The 23,379-nt window shown below is 39.8% G+C and overlaps 2 protein-coding genes across 4 annotated transcripts in view; both read left to right on the plus strand.

Annotated features, from left to right (window-relative positions):
* The window catches only part of flncb (filamin C, gamma b (actin binding protein 280)), a 61,442-nt gene extending 54,237 nt beyond the window's left edge, over positions 1-7,205 (plus strand). Inside the window, exons 42-49 of the mRNA XM_062443591.1 lie at positions 19-288; positions 427-564; positions 1,721-1,836; positions 2,804-2,936; positions 3,325-3,501; positions 3,607-3,825; positions 4,970-5,176; positions 5,877-7,205. Of these exons, the coding sequence (XP_062299575.1) occupies positions 19-288; positions 427-564; positions 1,721-1,836; positions 2,804-2,936; positions 3,325-3,501; positions 3,607-3,825; positions 4,970-5,176; positions 5,877-6,064 (1,448 nt within the window). The 3' untranslated portion in view covers positions 6,065-7,205. The remainder of the gene's footprint in view (positions 1-18; positions 289-426; positions 565-1,720; positions 1,837-2,803; positions 2,937-3,324; positions 3,502-3,606; positions 3,826-4,969; positions 5,177-5,876) is intronic.
* A 6,774-nt stretch (positions 7,206-13,979) lies between these two features.
* Positions 13,980-23,379, plus strand: part of LOC134004242 (NACHT, LRR and PYD domains-containing protein 3-like) — a 124,497-nt gene continuing 115,097 nt past the window's right edge. Inside the window, exons 1-6 of one of the 3 annotated variants that reach the window (XM_062443452.1) lie at positions 13,980-14,190; positions 15,395-15,511; positions 15,868-16,022; positions 16,356-16,638; positions 16,817-17,032; positions 18,001-19,903. In XM_062443452.1, the coding sequence (XP_062299436.1) occupies positions 16,365-16,638; positions 16,817-17,032; positions 18,001-19,903 (2,393 nt within the window). In that variant the 5' untranslated portion in view covers positions 13,980-14,190; positions 15,395-15,511; positions 15,868-16,022; positions 16,356-16,364. Of the gene's footprint in view, positions 14,191-15,342; positions 15,512-15,867; positions 16,023-16,355; positions 16,639-16,816; positions 17,033-18,000; positions 19,904-23,379 lie in introns of those variants that run through there. The other 2 variants (XM_062443453.1, XM_062443454.1) reach the window with 2 other exon arrangements.

Here is a 23,379-nt window from a genome sequence, read left to right on the forward strand (position 1 = left end):
CCTCCGTCCATCCGGCAGGTGAGACAGGAAACCAGGAGATGACAGCTCAGGTGACGAGTCCCGGCGGGAAGACGGATGACGCCGAGATCATCAGAGGAGAGGACAGCACCTACAGCGTCCGCTTCATTCCTCAGGAGATGGGACCTCATATCGTGAACGTTAAATACCGGGGCCAGCACGTTCCCGGGAGCCCGTTCCAATTCACCGTGGGGCCCCTGGGAGAAGGAGGGGCCCACAAGGTCCGAGCAGGAGGCACCGGTCTGGACCGAGGAGTGGCAGGGATCCCAGGTGGGCTGGAAATATCTGACTCTTCTCCCTTTATATTCCTTCAACCTTTTTCTTCTCATAGACCTTTCCTTTTCTCATGTTTATTCCTTCTTTATTTCATTCTTTTTCTTTATTTTCTCATTTTTCTTCATTTTGCAGCTGAGTTCAGTATCTGGACCAGAGAAGCCGGCGCTGGAGGTCTGTCCATCGCTGTGGAAGGACCCAGCAAGGCCGAGATCACCTTTGAAGACAGGAAAGATGGATCCTGTGGAGTCGCCTACGTGGTTCAGGAGCCTGGTGAGACTCACACTCAGACTATAGATAATAATAATAACAATAATATGAATGTGTAAAGCACCTTTTAAGACAAATCACAGATATAATGATCAGAGCATAAAGATTGTTTAGTTAAATCATCCATGAAATAAAACAAGAATAATAATCTCACTGAGTAAACACTATAACAAAGCACCATGATATAAAAGTTTAAATAATAGTGTAATATTATTATTATTATTATTATTATTATTATTATTATTATTATTATTCTAATTGACAACACTGATCTAAGTTGGCTGAAACATGTTTATACATTTTTTTTGCTTGTTGTTCAAAGTTTAAAATAACACGTAAGGTCTCAGTGATAATTCATATTTGGAATAAGGGGACCGAGCAGAGCTTAGATTAGACAGAGGTACTCAGATAAGGACATTTAAATTTGACTGCAAAAAGTTTTCTAACTGTTGGTGGTGCATAGTGTTTATATCTGTGGGAGGAAGCCGGAGAACCCACGCAGGCAAGAGGAGAAAATGCAAACTCCACAAAGAAGGACTGCTGCTTTATATGGTTTTAACTTATAAATTCTGTATTGAGTGATCAAGATTTTTTCTAATTAGCCTGTGAGCAGTTGGTTTCTCTACAGGGAGATTTCCACAGGGACAAAAAATCAGTGACTTAATAAATACAATCATTGTCTTTTTGTTACCATGGCGCCGACATGAACATGCTTTTAACCTGCTGAATGCAGGAATCCGTGCGAGTTGGATCGATAGAAAACGTTTATGTACAGCTTGCATTTTACTTTCTATGTGTATTCCCAATAATATAGTTATATATTATTATAGTAATATAGTTAATCTATAAGTATGTTCATCGATATGCAGACGACACTCAAGTCTATATTACTGCTGATCCAGGTCATCTCTGAGAGAAACATCTAAGACTGAACAAGAATTTTTTTTCAATTGAATAATGTTACCATAATTCTGTCGTGACTTTTTGTGCACTCCTATTTCATTCTTTTTTAAACTTTATCTTTACAGTGTCCACCTTTCATCATTAGTTTCGCTGAGCTTCTTAAGCACTTTCTAAACATCTGATTTTAAAAGCTGCCATACAAATAAAAGTTTTCAAATGATCAGTTCAGCATTTTGCTATTGTGTCTTCTCTCCAGGTGATTATGAGGTCTCCATTAAATTTAACGACGAGCACATCCCTGACTCTCCCTTCATTGTCCCCATCGCCACACTGTCTGATGATGCTCGCCGTCTCACCATAACCAGCCTGCAGGTGAGAGCACCTCATCTAAATCTGCATTGCATTACAGTCACAGTTTATACAGAGTCAGCTGACTTCACCGCTATATGAAGAGTGTCTATAAACCATCTGATGTGTCATCTTCTATATTAAAAAGGTGACATTTTGATTTTCCATGAATAGATTTATTATTAGCAGATGTGTCTGGCTGCTCTTTACTTTCTGTGTAAATATATCTTCACCACCTCCTTGTTATAACTGTAGCTCTGTATATTTAGACATGTGACCTTTGTAGTTAAGAATAGAGTAAAAGTATCACCTCATGCACCATTTTTACGCTAATGCAGATTAGATTAAAATACATTTTCTCTTTAAATGTTGTTCCTCTTAAATCCACATTAAGCCTTTTAGACCAAACTTTTTTTGTTCAGCTTACTTATCATATAAGACTACATCAGTTCAACATACATAACAAAATAGAAAAAACATAAAACCACACAGACACTCTTTTCAGTGAGTGCATGAGTATGAAGTTTGATGGAAGTTCTGACTTTAAAAAATTATTTTAACTCTGTTGTGAACGAGATCTTTGGACTGCTCAGTGAATCAGTGAACACCCTGATATTCCATGTAAAGTAATCTTTTAGGAGAAATGCCTCACAGATTTTGACATGATTGCACTTACATGCAGCGTACGTTTGTGGATCAGAAAGTGTGAGAAGAGTCTCAAAACTCCACATACAAATCTAACTCTACAGGGTAACCATGGTAACCAGACTGCCTACATCCATGAGCATGCTACAGCTAAGTCATGCTAAAACATTTAATTGCACTGAACCACAATGTCTGTACTCTGACAGTTCGGGATGAATACACATACGAAAATATATTATTTTAATTTTATTCATTAGTGGATTGGACAATGCACTTTTAAACACCATAAAGTAACCGCACATTATTAATAGATACAATCTCTCTCTCTTCCTCTCTTGTTCATCAGGAGATGGGTCTGAAGGTGGGGCAGGAGGCTTCCTTTGCTGTGCAGCTAAATGGAGCCAGAGGGCTGGTTGATGCCAAAATCCACACACCATCAGGAGCCATAGAAGAGTGTTACATCACCGAGCTGGACAGCGGTAAGGCCCGGCAACTATCAGTGGGTGTTAAAACCGTCTAGTAAAAAAAGATTTTATGTAAAACTTGAAGCAGTAACATCATATTTAGTTCCACACGGCTCCAGTCAGGGCCACCTTTTCTGTATCGCACTTTAAGTTAACATTAAGGAGAAGCACAAGGCTCAAGTCTTGGTGCATTACTTTTCCTTTATGTTCACAGTATATAAGCATAACCCCAGTGTAATTGCTATGCAGATGATGCCTACCTATATTTGGCTCCTCTTACAGCAGTGAAAAGTGAAACTCTGAAACACTGACAGCAAGTTGATCCAGAATTAAGAGAATACAAACATCCCAGCGGTCCTAGAACCTATTATGAGTGTTGATTGTAATGCTTGTGTTGCTACAGATCAGCATGCTATCAGGTTCATCCCAAGGGAGAACGGAGTTCATTCCATCGACGTTCGTTTCAACGGCAGCCATGTGCCTGGCAGCCCCTTCAAGATTCGAGTGGGAGAACCGGGACAAGTGGGAGATCCTGGCATGGTGTCTGCCTTTGGACCAGGACTGGAGGGAGGAACTACTGGTACACAACAAAAAAAACTCCTAAAAAATACCTAAATTAAAAGCTCTTAATTAACGAATCAAGTAAGTTTTAATGAGTGTTTGTCCTTTCTGTCTCCTTCTTTAGGCGTTGCGTCAGAGTTTATTGTGAACACATGCAATGCCGGCGCAGGAGCTCTGTCCGTTACCATCGACGGACCATCAAAAGTAAAGATGGACTGTCAGGATTGCACTGATGGCTACAAGGTCTCCTACACACCCATGGCTCCCGGAAACTACCTGATCTCCATCAAGTATGGAGGACCCCAGCACATCGTAGGCAGCCCTTTCAAAGCCAAAGTCACAGGTGGGTCATTGTCCTCAACACCAATTATGAGAAGGTGGGAGGTTCAATTCCTGCCTCCTCCAGTCTAACCCTAACCCACGTATCAAAGTGTCCTCGGTCTCGAAAAGACACTTAAATCCCAAATTCCTCCCGTTGGCTGCACTAGCACACTGCGTGTGAATGTGTGTAAAAGTGCTTTGAGTTGTTGGAATACTAGAAGGGCATGTACCATTTACTGGGGTTTGGAAAAGGAATCAATTTTATAACAATAATTGATCAAACAAGTGATAACTACTATGTCTAAGTTTATTGTATTTTTGACAACTTAGGTCTGAGCTGAACTGCATATTTTATTTTGTTTTGTTTTATTTTACAGGAAGAAAAGTAAAAAATAGGAAGGATAGGTTTTTTCCTTTTGATTTCAATACAAACTTTAGTCTCTATAGGTCAATGTGGTCTATTTCATTTATTGTTGTGCAAAAAAGGGTGTAATCTATGAAAAAGGGTTCCTCCTTGTGTGGGGTTGGTACTTACAGGCCAGGAGAGAAACCTGGCTGGTACCTCAGTCAAACTAAAAAAGATAAAAAACAAACTCAAACTGATCCTAACAAACTATTTTCAAACATATATTGCAGTTTTTATGATTAAAGTGGCCCAAATTGGTTGACATCGACATTTTCTAACTTTTAATTGTTTTTAAATATGACTAAATAAATATTTCAATAATTTATATGGCATCTTGTTTGGTACAAAGTCCTCAATTGCCATTAGAACCTAATCAATGACCACCAGATACTAGATATCCAAAAGATTACTGAAGCCTCTTCAGGTGCCAGTAGAACCTCCTAAAGGACCGCCAGAACTGTCAATAATTATTAGAACTACCTGAAGGAGAAAGATTTTCTTAATGATCCCTAGAACCCTAAATGACCACAATGTTTACATTAAAGACCTTTGGAAAAATGTATTTCCACGTGTGACTGCAATGAAAGCCATTGGTTTGGTTTCATATCTCAGCTGAACTAACTGATAGTGGAAACATACGACACAAAACCCCACAAACACGTGACAACCACGTAAAAGTACTTTTGTTTTTAACAGTGGTGCCAAAAACTGGCATCTCATTACTAAGATGTCTCAGCTGATACTATAAATGTCTCTGCAGGTCCTCGTCTGTCCGGCGGCCACAGTCTGCACGAGACGTCGTCGGTTCTCGTGGAAACCGTCACCAAGTCATCAGCGATGGGCGGGGCCTTCGCCTCTTTGCCCAAATTCTCTTCAGATGCTAGTAAAGTCATCTCCAGGGGCGCTGGCCTATCAAAAGCCTTTGTGGGCCAGAAGAACACATTTACAGTCGACTGCAGCAAAGCAGGTGAGACACGACACGACAAAGCACACAAAGATATGTTTGAAATCTAATTAAACACTGAAAAATTAGAAGGACATTAGCTGAAATCCTGATTTGCTGACAAGAGTCAGAAGTTTCAGATGGATATCATTTTTATTTCTTTGTATCTAGTACAGAAATCAGAATTTTTTATAAATAATGATAATGAATGGATTTTTTGATGGACTACACAGTGCTTAAAATTCACCAATAAACATGCAGGCTTCTTACTTTTAATTGTTACAAGTTTGACCTCAAAGTTTGAATCAGTTAATGGATGATTACTGGGTCCTGATACATTAAAGGGGTTTTATGCCTCAGTCGATTAAGGTGGAAATTATTGCTTTAATGAAATTAGAGATTTTAACCATTGAAAAATGCTTAATTTATGTAGAAAGTTAATTAAAACACCTCAGTGTATCAGAATTAATTATTCATTAAATAACCCCAACAGTTGGTTTAAATCGTACCAAATAACAAAAATCTTTAAACTATAGTTTCTCTACTGACAATTCTTCTCAGGTCTTGGTCAACATCTACAGACATATGTGTGATAAGCCAGTTGTTGCAGATGAATTGGCTCTAACAATAATTCAGAGCTGCTTTTCATGGTAGTCGGTTAGGCAACCTAAACAACCTTAATCCATGCACAAGAACATTTCCCTGACTCTCGGTATCTCTGCAGGCACCAACATGTTGATGGTGGGCGTCCACGGGCCAAAGACGCCATGCGAAGAAGTGTACGTCAAACACATGGGCAACAGGATGTACAACGTCACGTACACAGTCAAAGAGCAGGGCAGCTACATCCTCATCGTGAAGTGGGGGGACGAGAATGTCCCCGGCAGTCCCTTCCACGTCACTGTCCCTTAAAACTGAACTCTTCATCTCGATGTCTGTCCCTCCTCATCCTCCATGTTGCACTGAAGATTTTTCACTTCCCGGTCCAGGGGAAAGTTTCCACACATATTTCTTGAGTCTCTCTGTGACACTTTCTGCCCGCCTACACATCGGTTTTATTTTCATTTACACACATGAGATGACAACTTTAGTTAAAGACAGTGATTGTGTTTCAGGTTGCATCTTTCCATGTGATCAGTTTTACCTTAATGATGAAGAAACAATATCTAAGTTGTTCTAAATTATCTTAAGGCAACCACCTCCACAGTCAAACTAACTACTGTTACAGCAGCATTTATAATGACTTTTTACATCAAAATGAATCATTTCATTGGAATCAGTTTGATTCATTTACAGACACAAAGTAAATGTACACTGTGGTTTCATAAGGAGTTTAATCTTGAACTTTGGTAAGAGTAAATCCCCTTTAGGACTTTGGGTCCTACTACTTTAATTGATCCATATTTAAGTCAGGTAAAGACAATCTTCTCTTTTTGACATCAATCATTTGGACAAAACCACTTAATAGATTTTTGTACTACCAAGTTTTCTTCTGGGTCTGTTGGGTTCAAAAACTTGGAAATTGTACTTTTTACCTTTCTTTTTTATTTCCACAGTAAGATTGTACAACCAGGAACAGAAGCATCTAGTTTCATATCCTGTCTGGTCAAACCTGTGTAATGATATAAAGGCGTCGTCCCACAAAGCTGCAGAAAGCTGAAGATATATCGGAGGATCGGGACAAGCTGTGCTGTGACTTTAAGAAAGAAAAACTCTGCTTTTGAAATTATTTATTGTTTTTATTTTCTTTGACAGAAAATGGTCTTATTGTTGAGAAGGAGCAGGTGATAAGGTTGATCTCTCTTCCTGGATTATGTGTTCAGAGAGGACAGATGTGACGATTTAGTTTTTTTAACCACAGGAAGGAAGTGCGGTGAAACAATCAGTTTTTTGTGAATGTTGGAAAACACAGATGATGTTGCAATGACACAATATTACAGAGTGACATTTTATAGTGATTTTATATGTATGAATGAAATGAATTTTAATTGTTTGATATGTTAATCTTAATTCTGGCAAGATTGTGCAGGCATAATAAAGGTTTATTCGCTAACTTGCCATCAAGAAGTGCTGCGGCTCGTCTGATGTCTCTTTAAATGAATTGAATGAACACAACAAGCGCCCCCTAGAGGCCGCAGTCTTCATTACAGCCACACTATGAACCATATAATGAGCATTTATCTATTCTTAAGAACATCCCAAATATTAGAGCTAGAAATGAAGGAAGGTTTTGGGGAAGTTTCAAAGTAATCAGGGGATTAGATTTTGATATTGTGTAAAAAATGAAAATAATATACAGTATATGCAGTTAATTTATTATATATGTGTTAAGAAATATGCATTACTGCAACACTCCTGAATTGTCGTTACATTCGTACATAGACTTTTGATATATTCAGATTTACAATATATGCATCCCCTTCAATTGCTCAAGTATTTTAAAAAACAACAACTTTAACCTATGTTTTCCATGGCAGAAATGAGCTTCAACATAAAGATTTTTTTCCTAATGTGACATTTTCCTCTCATCTCTTTGGCCATGAGATGAATCCCAAAACCATCCAGCTACACAGAAGAGCGTCCTTCAGTTTTCCTTCTTTCAGCTTCAGGCTCCGACATCAACAGGATCTCACTGATTCAAATCAGAATATACACATCCTCCAGCTGTTCAGCAGGTTATCACATCAGCTGTTTCTATCATGGACTGTGTGATTTAAAGCAGAGTGCTGTGATGCTGCAGGAGGCCACCAGGTGGCAGCAGAGGCTCAGAGGACAAATGTTTGAACAGACTTTAAATGTTAGAAAATAAAGACATCTACAGGACTTTATTATTACATGTTAACATGTTAAATATGAACAGAAGAGTCTGAAAAACATCAGACAACTGAAGAAACAGAATCTGGAAATATTTAATAAAAATTAAACAAAAAGTGTGCATAAAACTATATGGAAGAGGATTAGGGCCAAATATGGCACTATGAACAACCAAAAAGGGTGACATTTTTACCTGTATAGTGACATTAACAAGGCTTTCTTGAGATCTATCAATTTGTATGCATAACACAAGGATGTAACTCTATGAGTATAAATCATTTTTCATCAGACAATTGTAAGGAGACACTAGAGGGCAGTATCACAAAGGAGAGACGAAAGCCATAACCTTAAATGATGGATTCCCCATAGAGTTCTTAAAATCATTCAGCCCCAAACCTGTGCTCATAATGTTTAATTATGCCATAAACACGGGTAGGATAATTGGAACAGGCAATGATTGTTGTTTTACCCAAACTAGTTAAGAATCCCAAACGTTGCAGCTTGTAGTAGCTTATTTCAATTCTACCCTGTGAATATAAACATGTCTAGTCCTTGTTCTATGACTTAAAAAGGTTTTTCCTGATATAAACAAAATGGACCACAAGATTCATTCAGAACAGATTATCAATTTACAATGTTAGAAGATCTTTCGACATAATCCATAGTTCCAAAACCTGTGTCGCAGTGTTGCTCAATGTGGAAAAAGCATTCGAGTGGCAATACTTGTTTTAGAGAATAGAACATAGGTCCCTAATTCACCAACTTGGTCAAACTGCTCTATAGACACCATACAACACAAATCAAAACCAATAGGGACATCTCTGCCAGATTAATTATATCACACATTAGACAGGTCTGTTACATTTGCCTCTATTATTCTATTATGATACACCATTATCATACATTTATTGTCATTGAACAGCAACTGTGCAACAAAATGTCAGTGCTTCTCCTTTCAATGGCTTATGAAACAATAAACAAACAAATAACTACCAATAAAAAGTGTAGGATAAACAATATAAAAGAACACAATCACACACACACACACACACAGTGAACTTCATGTTTGAGTGTAGAAGCAGATCTGTGCGAAGGTGGCAGAGTTTAAAAGATGTTTAAAGCCAAAGAGAACTTCCTGTTCTCTCATTACTGAATGTGACACTTGTACAGACTGTTTGTCTTTAATCTTTTGCTCTGAGTTCAGAGTTCATGGTTTAATTGTGCTGATAATGGTTTATGGTTATGTTAATGACTCACTTCATTTTTATAAGTGCATACTCATTAAATGTCTGTAAGTTATAACATCAGACTACATGCATGCATCACACTCTTCAAATAAACTGTGACTTTACAGGAGATAAATATTCAGTTTCAGATAGAAAAAGAAGCACAGAGCTGATATTCAGACTTATTCAAACATGTTTATGAAAATGTTGTAAAAGTAGAATATCACCTGAAGGGCGTGCAGGTGGTAGAGTGGTTAGAGCCCATGCCATCTAGCAGCCGACCCCGGTTCCAATCCCGGCTGGAGGTCCTTCGCTGCATGTCACACCCCCGTCTCTCTCCCATGTTTCCTATCGATGTACTGCTAAATAAAGGTGTATACGCCAACAAAATCTTTAAAAAAAAGAATATCACCTAAAATGATGAGGGCATAACATTTTCTTTAAGGGAAGGGAAAAAAGGTGGACGTACTGCAACCATCCTCTCATTGTCCCTTGATTTTAAAGAAATCACATTTGGTGATCACTCATTTTTAACATCCCCCCAACACTTTGTATGACAGTATATAGACCACCCAAACTATGCACTTCTTTTATTTCAGATTTTTCAGAATAACTGTCAATAATAACAATAATATTAACCTGTATGTGGACAATCAATGAGACTCTTTTGCTTTGGAATTTTAAAATTTACTCAGCTGGCCACATTTTAGATCTTATAATAACTTAAGGCCTGTCTGTTAGTATCTCTTCCATTGTTGATGTAGGTTTGTCAGGTCACTACTGTGTCTTTTTCACGGTCACTATCGTACTGCTGAAGTGGTTGCAAGTAAGTATGTCTACAAACTCAAGGTGTGAAGAATTTGCAGTCCACTTCAGAAGTAAAATAGACTCTATCAGATCAAATCTACCTCAGTAACAGTCTGTGAGTTTTAATATCCAGGAACCTTTGTTTTTAGATGAGGAAACATTTGTCCTGGTTGATGCTGAGATGCTTGCAAAAGTTGTTTCTCACTTAAAACCAGCAACCTGTATTTTAGATCCAATTCTCACTTCATTACTTTTTAAATCATTTCATAGCTTTTTAAAAGAAGACTTGCTGAACATTGTACATTATTCACTTCAGATGGGTGTCTTTCCAATGGGTCTTAAGACTGCTATAATTAAACCACTTCTGAAGAGAAAACATCTGGATGCTTCTGTACTTCATAACTACAGACCAATATCCAATTTACCATTTTTAAGCAAAATTTGAGGGAAACTTGTTTTAACCAGTTAAATGATTTTATGAACACTCACAATATTTATGAACAATGTCAAACTAGTTAAAATTGTTAATGACCTTAGGTCCATATTGATATTACCTGACTTAAAGCTGCAGTTGGTGAGTCTTATAAAAGTAACTTTTTGTCATATTTGCTAAGACTGTCACTATGTAAAGAGCATTACATGAAACTAGTCATCTGTAAAAAAAAAAAAAAAAAAAAAAAAAACAGGTTCATTTAGCCCCATCTACTGCTCCTACTGCAAATTGGCAGAATCCAACGTGACCGGACAAAAAGAACCAATCAGATCCAGGATGGTGTCTGATTGAGTGTCTGACAGCTGTCAATCACTGCTCACGCACACAGGCCCCTCCCCCTTCCTCCTCAGCTCGGGAGAGCGGCTTCAGGAGCGTAGAGAAAGTAATGGACAAAACTACCTATACCTCCGTTACCAACAACAGCACGTCAGCCTCCTCTGTGGGAGGGACTCTGGAGGCAGAGCAGGAGTGCAGCAGAGAGGGAGGGGGAGGGATCTGAAAGTTGTACTTCTTCAAATGTGATGCTAAGTCCTCTCTCTCCTCAAAGTTACCAACTGCAGCTTTAAGTGCAGCCTTTGATATAATAGACCACAGTAGACCAAAAATCAAAGTTTTAAACCCCACATTAGAAATGTCACCAAGACTGTATTTTTATCATTTAAAAAACATTGCCAGTTGTCAACTGTTTCTCTCTCAAGCCAGTACAGAAACACTAATGCATACTTTTAATACCTTCAGAATGAACAACTGCAATGCTCTGCTTTCTGGTCTCCCAAAAAAGAATATAGCTCTTTACAGTTAATTCAGAGCTCAGAACGTGTGCAGACCAAGACCAGAAAGAGAGCACACATTACATCAATGTTAAAGTCTCTGCACTGGCTACCTGTTTGTTTTAGAATTGATTTTAAGATCCTTTTATTGTTTTAAAATGCTCTTAATGGTCTTAATCCTTCCTATTTATCAGATTTGCTTTTATCATACGAACCCTCTAGAACTGTCAGGTCTTCTGGTAGCCGCCTTTTAATTAAAAAATTTGGACAAAAACCCACGGAGAGGCATCTTTTTATTACTATGGTCCTCGTCTCTGGAACAGCCTTCCTGAGGACGGCAGAGAGTGTAGATATTTTTAAAAGCAAACTTAAAACCTACCTTTTTAATTTGTCTTTCAATTGAATTTTATTTATTTATTAATACCTTTCATGTCTGTTTTACTTCTTTACTTTTACTGTTTTACTAACATCTTTGGTTTTACTCACTTTATTCTATAGTATTCTTTACTTTTTTACATATTTTTTATATTTAATTCATCTTTTATTAGCTCCTTATTTTATTTTGTTTTTATTTATTTATCTATTTATTTATTTTATGTATTTGTTTATTTATTTTAATCCTACCTCTGGTGTTTCCTAAACACAGATTTTTGAGAGTTATGATAGCGTTTCCTGAGTTCCTATTTTGAATGAGTTCCAATGCTTAATGATTTCTTTTGTTTGTTCTGAATATGTGAAGCACTTTGTGTTACATTGTGATGTATGAAAAGTGCCATACAAATAAAGTTTGATTGATTAAGGAGGGTTCATCATCAGCAGTTAGAAACTAAAGGTCCAGTTCTGACACAAACACCTGAACTGTGAAAAAGCTCCAAAAGGTGTTGAGTTCTCAAAACTCTTCTATAGTTCTAATAATAACTTCTTTTTTAGACATGATCACAACATGAGAGAGCTGCTGCACTGACAGACGTAAGATAAGACAGGAAGACGTAGAGGAAGCTCAGCTCTGTGTTTGAAAATGTTCAAATCTGACGTCATCCTTTATTTCATGACTGAGAAACTATTTTCAAAATGTTTGTAGTTTTCTTTTAATCTTCATTACAGACAGAAACTTAAACTGTCTGTGTGAGCAGGTGAAGAACCTTTATCTCCCCAAGCAGATATAGTGTGTGTGTGTGTGTGTGTGTGTGTGTGTGTGTGTGTGTGTGTGTGTGTGTGTGTGTGTGTGTGTGTGTGTGTGTGTGTGTGTGTGTGTGTGTTGTGTGTGTGTGTGTGTGTGTGTGTGTGTGTGTGTGTGTGATTCTGCTTTTATGAATACTTTCCTTTCTTGTTGCTGATCAGGTGCTGTGTGTCTCAGTGAGCAGCAGTCTACTCCTCTGCTGGTTCGGTCCGGTCTGAGTCCTCTTCTTCGTTGGTGTGCAGAGTTCTGGCTGCTGTTCAGTTTTTGGATCCTCCTCTTTTTGGTTCCATGCTGCTGTGGTAAGCTCCACCCTGTCCTTCACTTCTGCTGCCTTACTGGCTGTTTTATTGGGCCCCTGTATCACTGTGTAAGGGTTGATACCCTCATATGAGTGACTGCTCTTCACTGTTTAGCTTTTGTCTGCTTTATAACGGAGTGTTTAGTAAATGTATTGTGGTCCTGACAAGCCATTTATGAAAGTTATATTTTATCATGGAACATGTTCTCTTGGACCTGTGTGACCTTTTTCCTTCCTGACTGGTTAACCCTCCTGTTGTCCTCAGGTCAAGGAAGGACAGGAGGAAGGAAGGAAGTAAGGAAGGAAGGAAGGAAAGAAGGAAAGGAAGGAAGGAAATGGGTAAGGACGAAAAGAGGAAGGAATTAAGGAGAGAAGGCAGGGAGGAAGGAAAGGACGGAAAGAAAGGACGGAAGAGAAGGAGTAAGGAGGGAGGGAGGAAGGAAGGAAGGAAGCAAGGAAGGATGGAAGGAAGTGAGGAAAGAAGTATGGAAGGAGGAGGGAGCAAAGAGAGTGGGAAGGAAGGGAAGAATGAAGGAAAAATTAAATAAAGGGGGAGGAAGGTCTGTTTGACCCGCGAGGACGACAGGAGGGTTAAACCCTTTATCATTACCTGGAGGTGAAATTCTCCTCGGTGGTGTTGTTGACAGTTCTCAGTAGCGGTCCCTGATATGAGGGAATTGGGCGCCCAGGGCAGCATTTTGTAATGACTCATGTGGGGCGGAACAAGCTCTTCAAAAAAAAAACAACCTGGCGCACAGGTGGTCAAGTGGTTCAGAGGGGGGGGGGGGGCAGTTCACCTCTGGGTCTCCCTACTGGAACGGGGGTCCACTTAACAGAGCAATACTCTAATGAAATTAGTGGACTAAAGTCAGTCACACCTCGACTTTCTTCCAAATAACACACATTTCATTCATCATATTATAAATACAGGCCTATAGTTCATGCACATCTTTATTTTTCTGGGTTTTGTGAAATTGCAAAAAAAAAGGTAATACAAAACGAATCTGTGCTCCTCCAAGGTGAATTGGTTTGGTCTTAGTATGAATCACGAAATAGGGGAGAAGATTTCATTTGATGACATCATTGACTATTTTGCATCAAGGAAGGCCAGAAGGGTCAAGCTTTAGTTGGCTGTTGGGGGCGCTCGAGGGGGGGGGACTTTAGTTTAGTCTCCCTGTGGACTGTAGCTGCACATTTATCTGTTTTAACACAGAACACACCTTTACTGGAAAATAAGTGTTTTTACTACAATGAGGAAGTCTTTGTGTCTGTTTGTACCAAACAGCAGACCAACAGTCATAAAACTTCACAAAGATCATAAATGACAGTCATGTGACTTCCAGTAAAGAAGAAGGAGGGAGGAGCAGACAGGTAGGGAGTAAAGGTGAACGTCTGTACAGACTTCATTTCACAGTCATCAGAGCAGAAGGAGGAAAACAGTCTGAGGCAGGTGAGTGTTAATATCAGGACTGTAGATAATGATTACTGTCATTATTGATCAATCTGATGATTATTTATCACATTCATTGTTTAGTTGATTAAATATGAAATGACAGAGTTTGAGGTGTTCAAACGTTGTTTCCTGTTGTTGTTTCCTGGTTTGTTCGTCCTCACAGCGATGTAACGTGACTCACTGCTGCCTCTAAATAGAGACAATGATCAATTCATTCAAAATACATTTTCACTATTTACCAAACTACTGAGAGAATGTACAACTATATATTAACTCATGAATGGATAAAATGTATTCAGTGCTTCATGTTTGAGTGTAGAAGCAGATCTGTGTTCAGAGAGTTCATGGTTCATGGTCTGATAATGGTTTATGGTTATGTTAATGACTCACTTCATTTCTATAAGTTATTACTCATTAAAATGTCTGTAAGTTATAACATCAGACTACATGCATGCATCACACTCTTCAAATAAACTGTGAATTTACAGGAGATAAATATTCAGTTTCAGATAGAAAAAGAAGCACAGAGCTGATATTCAGACTTATTTAAATGTTGTAAAAGTAGAATATGAGCTGAAATGATGAGGGTCTTAAGGAGGGTTCAGCATCAGCAGTTAGAAACTAAAGGTCCAGTTCTGACACAAACACCTGAACTGTGTTTCTTATTTGTACAACAGAAAAAGCTCCAAAAGGTGTTGAGTTCTCAAAACTCTTCATAAAATCCTAAAATCACAGAGTGAACCTGCTGAGTTTATTGATCTTCTCAAAGAGAAATAACTTATTATCAGCATCATTAATCAGGACTGGAACATTGCCGGCTTCTTACTTCACTGTAGATGGAGGATTTACAGTCAATGTCAAACTGTTGTAGACTCACAGTGAACTTTGATTTCTCTGGAACTGCCATCAGATCAGTCTGACTGTACTTTGATACGAGGAATCATTCATCATCATCTTTTATCAGTTATGAGCAAACAGCAGCAGCACGTACACAGGGCTGATTATCAGAGTTTATCCTCGGAGCGTCCTACTGTAACAGGGACTGATGACGTAGAAGAATCAGAGCTGAATAATGATGGTGGAGTTCTAACTGAAGCAGGTCGTCACACTGACTGAATAATAACTTCTATTTTAGACATGATCACAACATGAGAGAGCTGCTGCACTGACAGACGTAAGATGTTCCTGGTTTACCTCTCAGACTCCAGAAGATGAGGATGGAGCAGAGTCTCTAACATCCAGCTGTGTTGATGAAGAGTGAGCAGTCTGATGATGATCCTCTAAACTTCAGTAATGAACCTGGACCTTCAGACACAAAGTAAGAGACTGTTTCTATTTAAACTGACCTGAAGATGATTCAGTGTTGAGATGTCATTTAAAAACAAACACTGACTGACAACACACTCTCTACTAAAGCATCTCCATCAGTTATTAGTTTAGTCTGAAGATCTTCTGCAGCAGGTTCAGCATCTTAATATAAAGAGTCAGCTGATGTGTTTATCAAAGCTGTGCAGCTCATAGAAATGTGTGTAAATGATTCAGTCAGACTACATGCATGCTTCAGACTCTACAAACACACTGTGAGTTTAAAGGAGATTAATATTCAGGATGTGTCATATTCATTCACAGTTTACACATTTACAAGTTCAGATCTCTTTATTCTCACGTCTTCAGCTTTAGATACCAGAAGAACGTTATCGGCTGCTACAGTTCACTGTGAGACTAGACCCTCATCTTCAGGAGCTCTCTGTTGACAGTTTTCACACCAGCGTTAACGAACCAATCAGAACATGTGAAGACACCAGAGTTCACTGAACCACAACAAACAGGTGAGCTGTGAAAGCAGAACACTAACTGGACCTTGTGCTGAGATTACACTTATTCTCAACATTAAAGACAGAAAACAGAACATTTGAACACATACATGTCTATAACTGAGAACACTGGATGTGATAGAAAGCTCCAGAACAGCTTCTGAGTATATTTGTAGTAAGATGTTTTTACTGAAGATCCTCTTGAGCTTCTCTGACATTTAAACGACTGCAGCCAAACTGGGCTGTTTGTCAAATGAGTCAGATCCAGTACAAACACACAATGAGTTTCTATTGGCAGACTGACAGAAACACAACTGTTCTCTTATCAATGTTCTCTGATTTTAACAGAGAGCCAAGATGAGGAAGAGGGACCTGCTCAATATCCTGGACGATTTAAAAGACGATGAATTTAAGAACTTCAAATGGTCCCTCGAGGATGAAGAGGTGGGCGACATCGAACCCATCAGAAAGAGCCAGCTGGAGAAGGCAGAGGAGAGGTGGGACGTGGTGGATCTGATGGTGCAGAAATATGAACTAGCTGGAGCTGTGGAGGTGATGAAGAGCGTTTTAAAGAAGATCAGCAGGAATGATCTGGTGACGGATTTGTCGAACATCAGCTCAGGATCAGAAGGTCAGTCACAGGAAGAGACAAACATGACATCACATCCAGACAGCAGATCTGAGGAGAAACAGCCTGTGTCTTTATATAGTTTAATCATTTTAGATTAAGATCCCTTCATTGTCATTTCTCAGAACAAATACATTAAAACAAAGCTGATACTCTGCATTTGACCCATCCTATACTCTAGGAGCAGTGGGCAGTGGCACTGACAGGAGTATCAATCCTAACACAGATGTTTCTGATGGTGGGAGTAAACCAGAGCAACCAGCAGAAACCCACGCTGACACTGGGGAAACATCTAAACTCATCACAGAGACGACCGGGGACAACAAGGGTTCAAACCCAGGAGCTTCTAGCTGTGAGGCAACAATGCCAAACACTGAGACACCTCACTGCTCACACAGTAAGTATTTGAATAGTTATGCATTTTTTTCATCAGGCTCATATTAAACTTAGATAAAATAACTGATTCTACATTAAAGTCTTAACTTTAATTTGAGTAGGTTTACATCATGATACAAAGAACTGTGTGAGAGATATATACTCATGAAATCAGACTAAATGATTGTATAAATATGTGAATCTATATTTTATCGCCACTGACCATCAGACATACAGTACTTCCTGCAGGCTGGTTTCACACTGTGGATAATTTGGGGGGTCGTCATTGAATTATTGAAAGATTTTAAATGCAACGCTGGAAAACATGAATGAACTCTTGTCAGGTGGAGAGTGATGTAATTCTGACAGATGGTCCTACAAAGTAACTGTTATTGTTGTTATAGATCAGAGAATTTCAATGTATTATTTTATTATTATATTATTTCCCAGGTAGATTTCTCCTGGAGAACGTTGATTTATCTGCCATGTAAACACGTAACATGAACCAAAGACTGTAGAGCAGCTCAGAGTGACAGCTGCTGAATGAAAGTAGAGATCATTAGAGTGATTTATCCTTAAATTTAAACTCCAACTAAAACTTAAACTAACACAAATTATCCTCTAGAAGTCTAAATAATTTAGTTTCCACCACTTAACATTTGACTGTTTGTTGAATTCAGACACATTCAGGCTGTGAGGAAAAGTTCTGACTCAGACACACAGAGCAAAGCAGATAAAAAGTCAGGACTGATAAACGTCTTCTGTTACTAATACTGATAAAATAAGAAAGACATGCTTTGAGAATAAAGTCAGTGTAGAGGAGAAATCTGATCAGTGATTTGTTGCTTGTACAGATTGACAGTAACCAGTACTGTGCATGTTAACATGTTCCCTGATTACCCAGCTAACCTTTCTCTGAGTAACCTGCTTACATTAATACATGTAAACACACTGATAGATGCTCACATCTATATTGTTCTTCTCTTTCAGCAGAAAGTGGAAAGCAGGAGGGTTTAGATGAACATCACATCATTCTGATAACGAGATGTCAACATCTGACTGAAGAAACTGATGAAGCAGGAAGGAAAATCCTCTTCAACAGCTCCTTCACTGAGGTCTACATCACAGAGGGAAAGAGTAAAGAGGTTAATACCCAACATGAGGTGATGCAGCTTGAAACAGCTTCCAAGAAGAAGACCCTCCATGACGCTCCAATCAAGTGTCAGGACATCTTTAAAGTCTTACCTGACCAACAGGAATACATCATCAGAGTGGTTCTGATGAACGGCGTCGCTGGCGTTGGAAAAACCTTCACAGTGCAGAAGTTCACTCTGGACTGGGCACAGCGCTCCAAAAACCAAGATATCAGTCTGCTGATTCCACTTCCGTTCAGGGAGCTGAACTTGATCAAAGATGAGCAGCACAGTCTGCTCACACTGATCTGTCATTTCTATCCAACATTACAGAAGCTCACAGCAGAGAAGCTCGCTGTCTGTAAAGTTCTGTTCATCTTTGACGGCCTGGATGAAAGCAGACTTTCACTGGATTTCAACAACAGTGAGGTCGTGTCTGATGTCACACAGAAGTCATCAGTCAGCGTGCTGTTGACAAACCTCATCGATGGGAAGCTGCTTCCCTCGGCTCTCATCTGGATAACTACCCGACCTGCAGCAGCCAATCAGATCCCTCTGACATTTGTTAGCAGGATAACAGAAGTACGAGGCTTCACTGATGACCAGAAGGAGGAGTACTTCAGGAGGAGATTCAGTGATGAAGAGCAGTCCAGCACAATCATCTCACACATCAAGACATCCAGGAGCCTCCACATCATGTGTCACATCCCAGTCTTCTGCTGGATCACTGCTACAGTTCTGGACCAAATGTTGACTCCAGACCAGAGAGAAGAGCTGCCCAAGACCCTGACTAACATGTACTCACACTTCCTGCTGGTTCAGACAAAGAGGAAGAAGAACAAGTATGAAGCACACAAGACAAAGACTAAGAAATGTGAAGAGGAGCTGACGGAGGCTGACCGGAACCTTCTTCTGAAGCTGGGGAAGCTGGCATTTGAACAACTGGAGAAAGGAAACATCATGTTCTACCAAGAAGACCTGGAGCAGTGTGGCCTTGAAGTCACAGAGGCCTCGGTGTTATCAGGAGTTTGTACAGAGATCTTCAAAAGAGAGAATCACCAGAAGACAACAGTCTACAGCTTTGTTCATCTGAGCGTTCAGGAGTTTCTGGCTGCAGGCTACATGTACCATTGTTACACCAGCAGGAAGACAAAGGTACTGGAGGACTTCCTGGGAGAAGACTACAAACACAAGGACAACAAACACAAGGAGTCAAAACCAAAATCTGTCTTTGGGAAAATTTCTGCTTTTTTCAAAGGCAAAAACATCCCACCTGAAAGAAATTATGATCTCCTATCTCTGGATAACTTCCTGAAGAGAGCCATTGAGAAATCTCTCAGAAGTGAAAATGGGCACCTGGACCTGTTTGTCCGCTTCCTTCATGGCCTCTCTCTGGAGTCCAACCAGAGTGTCTTAGAAGGCCTGCTGGGTCAGACAGACAACAGTCCAGAAACCATCCAGAGAGTCATCAACAACCTGAAGAAGATGAATAGTGATGATATCTCTCCTGACAGAAGCATCAACATCTTCCACTGTCTGATGGAGATGAACGACCGCTCAGTACATCAGGAGATCCAAGAGTTCCTGAAGTCAGAGAACAGATCAGAGAAGAAACTCTCTGAGATCCACTGCTCAGCTCTGGCCTACATGCTGCAGATGTCAGAGGAGGTTCTGGATGAGTTGGACCTGAAGAAGTACAACACATCAGAGGAGGGACGACGGAGACTGATCCCAGCTGTGAGGAACTGCAGAAAGGCTCTGTAAGTCCAGATGTGATTAACATTATAAATCAGTGTAGATTAGTAGTTTAGTTCTTTAATATAAATAATATAAATGTTTTATTATAGTTAAAATATTGCTCTACTTGTTTATATCAGAAATAACATGTCAGTTATATTTAGTCTCAGATGTGTAAATAATGTTTCAGTTGGTTGTTTCTAGCTGTTAAGTTAATGAACAGTTATTCTATTTATTTCTAGTCATTATTGGATGTTACAGTTGTTTCTTCTACTTCTCTTCCTTTGGGTGTTGGAGGCTTCATTCAAACCTGGTGAAACACATGAAGGACTTTAGAGGTTGTGGTTGAGGTTTTATTACAGCAGCATTTTATCACAACATATATCAGTATGTTACAGTTATCAGTGAATAAAGTTATTATTACATGAGCAGCTTCTGCAAACTGATTCAGTAATGTCAGTTATACAACAATATGTAAAGTTAGCTAACGTTAACCAACATTAGCCTCCGTAAACTACTGGTCATAGAGACTAAACCCCTGAGTGTGTTGAACCGAGCAATGGAGCCTTTTATTTCTCATCAGTTCATCTTTTTATTGTAAAGAGGGAAGTGGTGTTACATGGTGTTGTTCTGAAGTCTTTCTGATATTCTGTTGGTCACAGAAAGAAACTCTCAGCTGTTTTCTCTCTTGTTGGTGTAGAGAAGAGTAGTAGCAGGAAATGCACAGAGGTCTGATCAATATATAAGAGCAGAATGGCAGAATTCAGCCTGTTTAAAGAGATCTGATACACATTAAAGCTCAATGTTATATTTTTAATGCTGATGCCCTGATAACATCTTTCTGATGACATCATGTTAAAATCATTCAACCTTATTGGTTTGTTCATTGTGTTTGTGCTGAATCAGTTTTTCAGATTCTCAGAAAAGAAAGTAAACAACTATTCGTCTAAATATTGAATACATTGATATTTAATGATGTACAGGTGTAATATTGTCAGGTCATTAGTTTCATTAGTGTTTGTGAACAGTCAGTAAATGTAGCTGCTTATAGATGTGAACCTGACAGCAGCAGGTAGCAAAGAGAGATGATCTTTCTCAACTGGAACTGTTCACTGAGTTGAACTGAGTCTAAATATCCTGCAGTCACATTAAAAATAGTGGACAGTAAAAGTGGTTTTCTAATCAAGATGTCCTCATGTTAACTTTGTGGAGACAGACATGGGATCAGATCACACAGACACACTGTGCACATTATGGAAGCCTCAATGTAACTCCATGTTCTCTCCTTCATCTGCAAGATTAAAGCTAAACAAAGATTAACAGTCTGCAGCTATGAGAGAGAGTGATGAGAATGATTGTTTCATTCAAGCACAGTGAGACCATCAGCTGAACTGGGAGTGTTCTGGTAGCTTACTGGTTAAGATGCTTCCAGTATAACTGCAGCATCCACTGATCTCTCTCCTCTTGGTATAATACTACTAATAATACTAATAGAGTCATCAGGCTGAAGCATCAGCTGGGCTTTGGGCTGGATCACCTTATCAAAGCTGCTCAGTGTCTCCCTCTCTCTTCCACCAGCAACATCTCTTTTCTTTCTTTGCTTCATGTGTTTGTTATTGTCTAGCACACATTTCCCCTCATCCATGCACTTCCCTACACTACTGATTCTACACTGATTCTTTTACCTGTAACTTCCTGTTATTAAACTCAGAAAAAACTGAAGTTATTGTGCTTGGCCCTAAACACCTCAGAAACACATTATCTAATGATATAACTACTCTGGATGGCATTACTTTGGCCTCCAGTACTACTGTAAGGAACCTAGGAGTTATATTTGACCAGGATCTGTCCTTTAATTCCCACATAAAACAAATTTCAAGGTCTGCCTATTTTCATCTGCGTAACATTTCAAAAATCAGACATATTCTGTCTCAAAATGATGCTGAAAAACTAATCCATGCATTTGTTACTTCTAGGCTGGATTATTGTAATTCATTATTATCAGGCTGCCCTAACAAGTCTCTAAAGACTCTCCAACTGGTCCAGAATGCAGCTGCACGCGTTCTGACTAGAACTAGAAAGAGAGATCACATTACTCCTATTTTAGCTTCACTGTATTGGCTTCCTGTAAAATCTAGAATAGAATTTAAAATCCTTCTCCTTACCTTTAAAGCTCTTAATGGTCAGGCTCCATCATACCTTAAAGAGCTCATAGTACCTTATGTACCTACCAGAACACTGTGCTCCCAGAACGCAGGCCTACTTGTGGTACCTAGTATCTCTAAAAGTAGAACAGGATGCAGAGCCTTCAGTTATCAGGCTCCTCTCCTGTGGAACCATCTCCCAGATTCAGTCCGGAGGGCAGACACCCTCTCTACTTTTAAGAGTAGGCTTAAAACTTTCCTTTTTGATAAAGCTTATAGTTAGCCAGCTCCTAGTTTATGCTGCTATAGGCTTAGACTGCCGGGGGACTCCTACCTCCATGATGCACTGAGCTCCTCTCTCCTCCTCTCTCTCTCTATCCATCCATCTATATCCAATAACATTCATGTACTATTAATGCATTCAGTAACCTAAACTTCTTCCCCAGAGTTGCTTTCTCGTCTCACAGGTAATCTGGGCCTTCAATGTGCTTCTCTTCTATCCTTCCTCTCTCTCTCTCCTCTCTCTCTCCTCTCCTTCCTCTCTCTCCTCTCTCTCTCCTCTCCTTCCTCTCTCTCCTCTCTCTCTCTCCTCTCCTTCCTCTCTCCTCTTCCTCTCTCTCTCCTCTCTCTCTCTCCTTCCTCTCTCCTCTTCCTCTCTCTCTCCTCTCTCCTCTCTCTTCCTCTCCTTCCCCTCTCTCCTCTCCTTCCTGTCTCTCTCTCCTCTCTCTCTCTCTCTCCTCTCTCTCCTCTCCTCTCCTCTCTCTCTTCTCTCTCTCCTCTCTCCTCTCCCCTCTCCTTCCTCTCTCTCCTCTCCTCTCTCTCTCCTCTCCTTCCTCTCTCTCCTCTCCTCTCTCTCTCTCCTCTCCTTCCTCTCTCCTCTCCTTCCTCTCTCTCTCCTCTCCTTCCTCTCTCTCCTCTCTCTCTCCTCTCCTTCCTCTCTCCTCTCCTTCCTCTCTCTCCTCTCCTCTCTCTCTCCTCTTCCTCTCTCTCTCCTCTCCTTCCTCTCTCTCTCCTCTCCTTCCTCTCTCTCCTTTCCTCTCCTTCCTCTGTCTCCTCTCCTTCCTCTCTCTCCTTTCCTCTCCTTCCTCTCTCTCCTCTCCTTCCTCTCTCTCCTCTCCTTCCTCTCTCTCCTCTCCTCTCTCTCTCCTCTTCCTCTCTCTCTCCTCTCCTTCCTCTCTCTCCTCTCTCTCTCCTCTCCTTCCTCTCTCTCCTCTCCTCTCTCTCCTCTCTCTCCTCTCTCTCTCTCCTTCCTCTCTCTCCTTCCTCTCTCCTCTCCTTCCTCTCTCTCCTCTCCTCTCTCTCTCTCCTCTCCTTCCTCTCTCTCCTCTCCTCTCTCTCTCTCCTCTCCTTCCTCT

This window comes from Scomber scombrus, chromosome 22 (genome assembly GCF_963691925.1).
Source record: "Scomber scombrus chromosome 22, fScoSco1.1, whole genome shotgun sequence".
Lineage (NCBI taxonomy): Eukaryota > Metazoa > Chordata > Actinopteri > Scombriformes > Scombridae > Scomber > Scomber scombrus.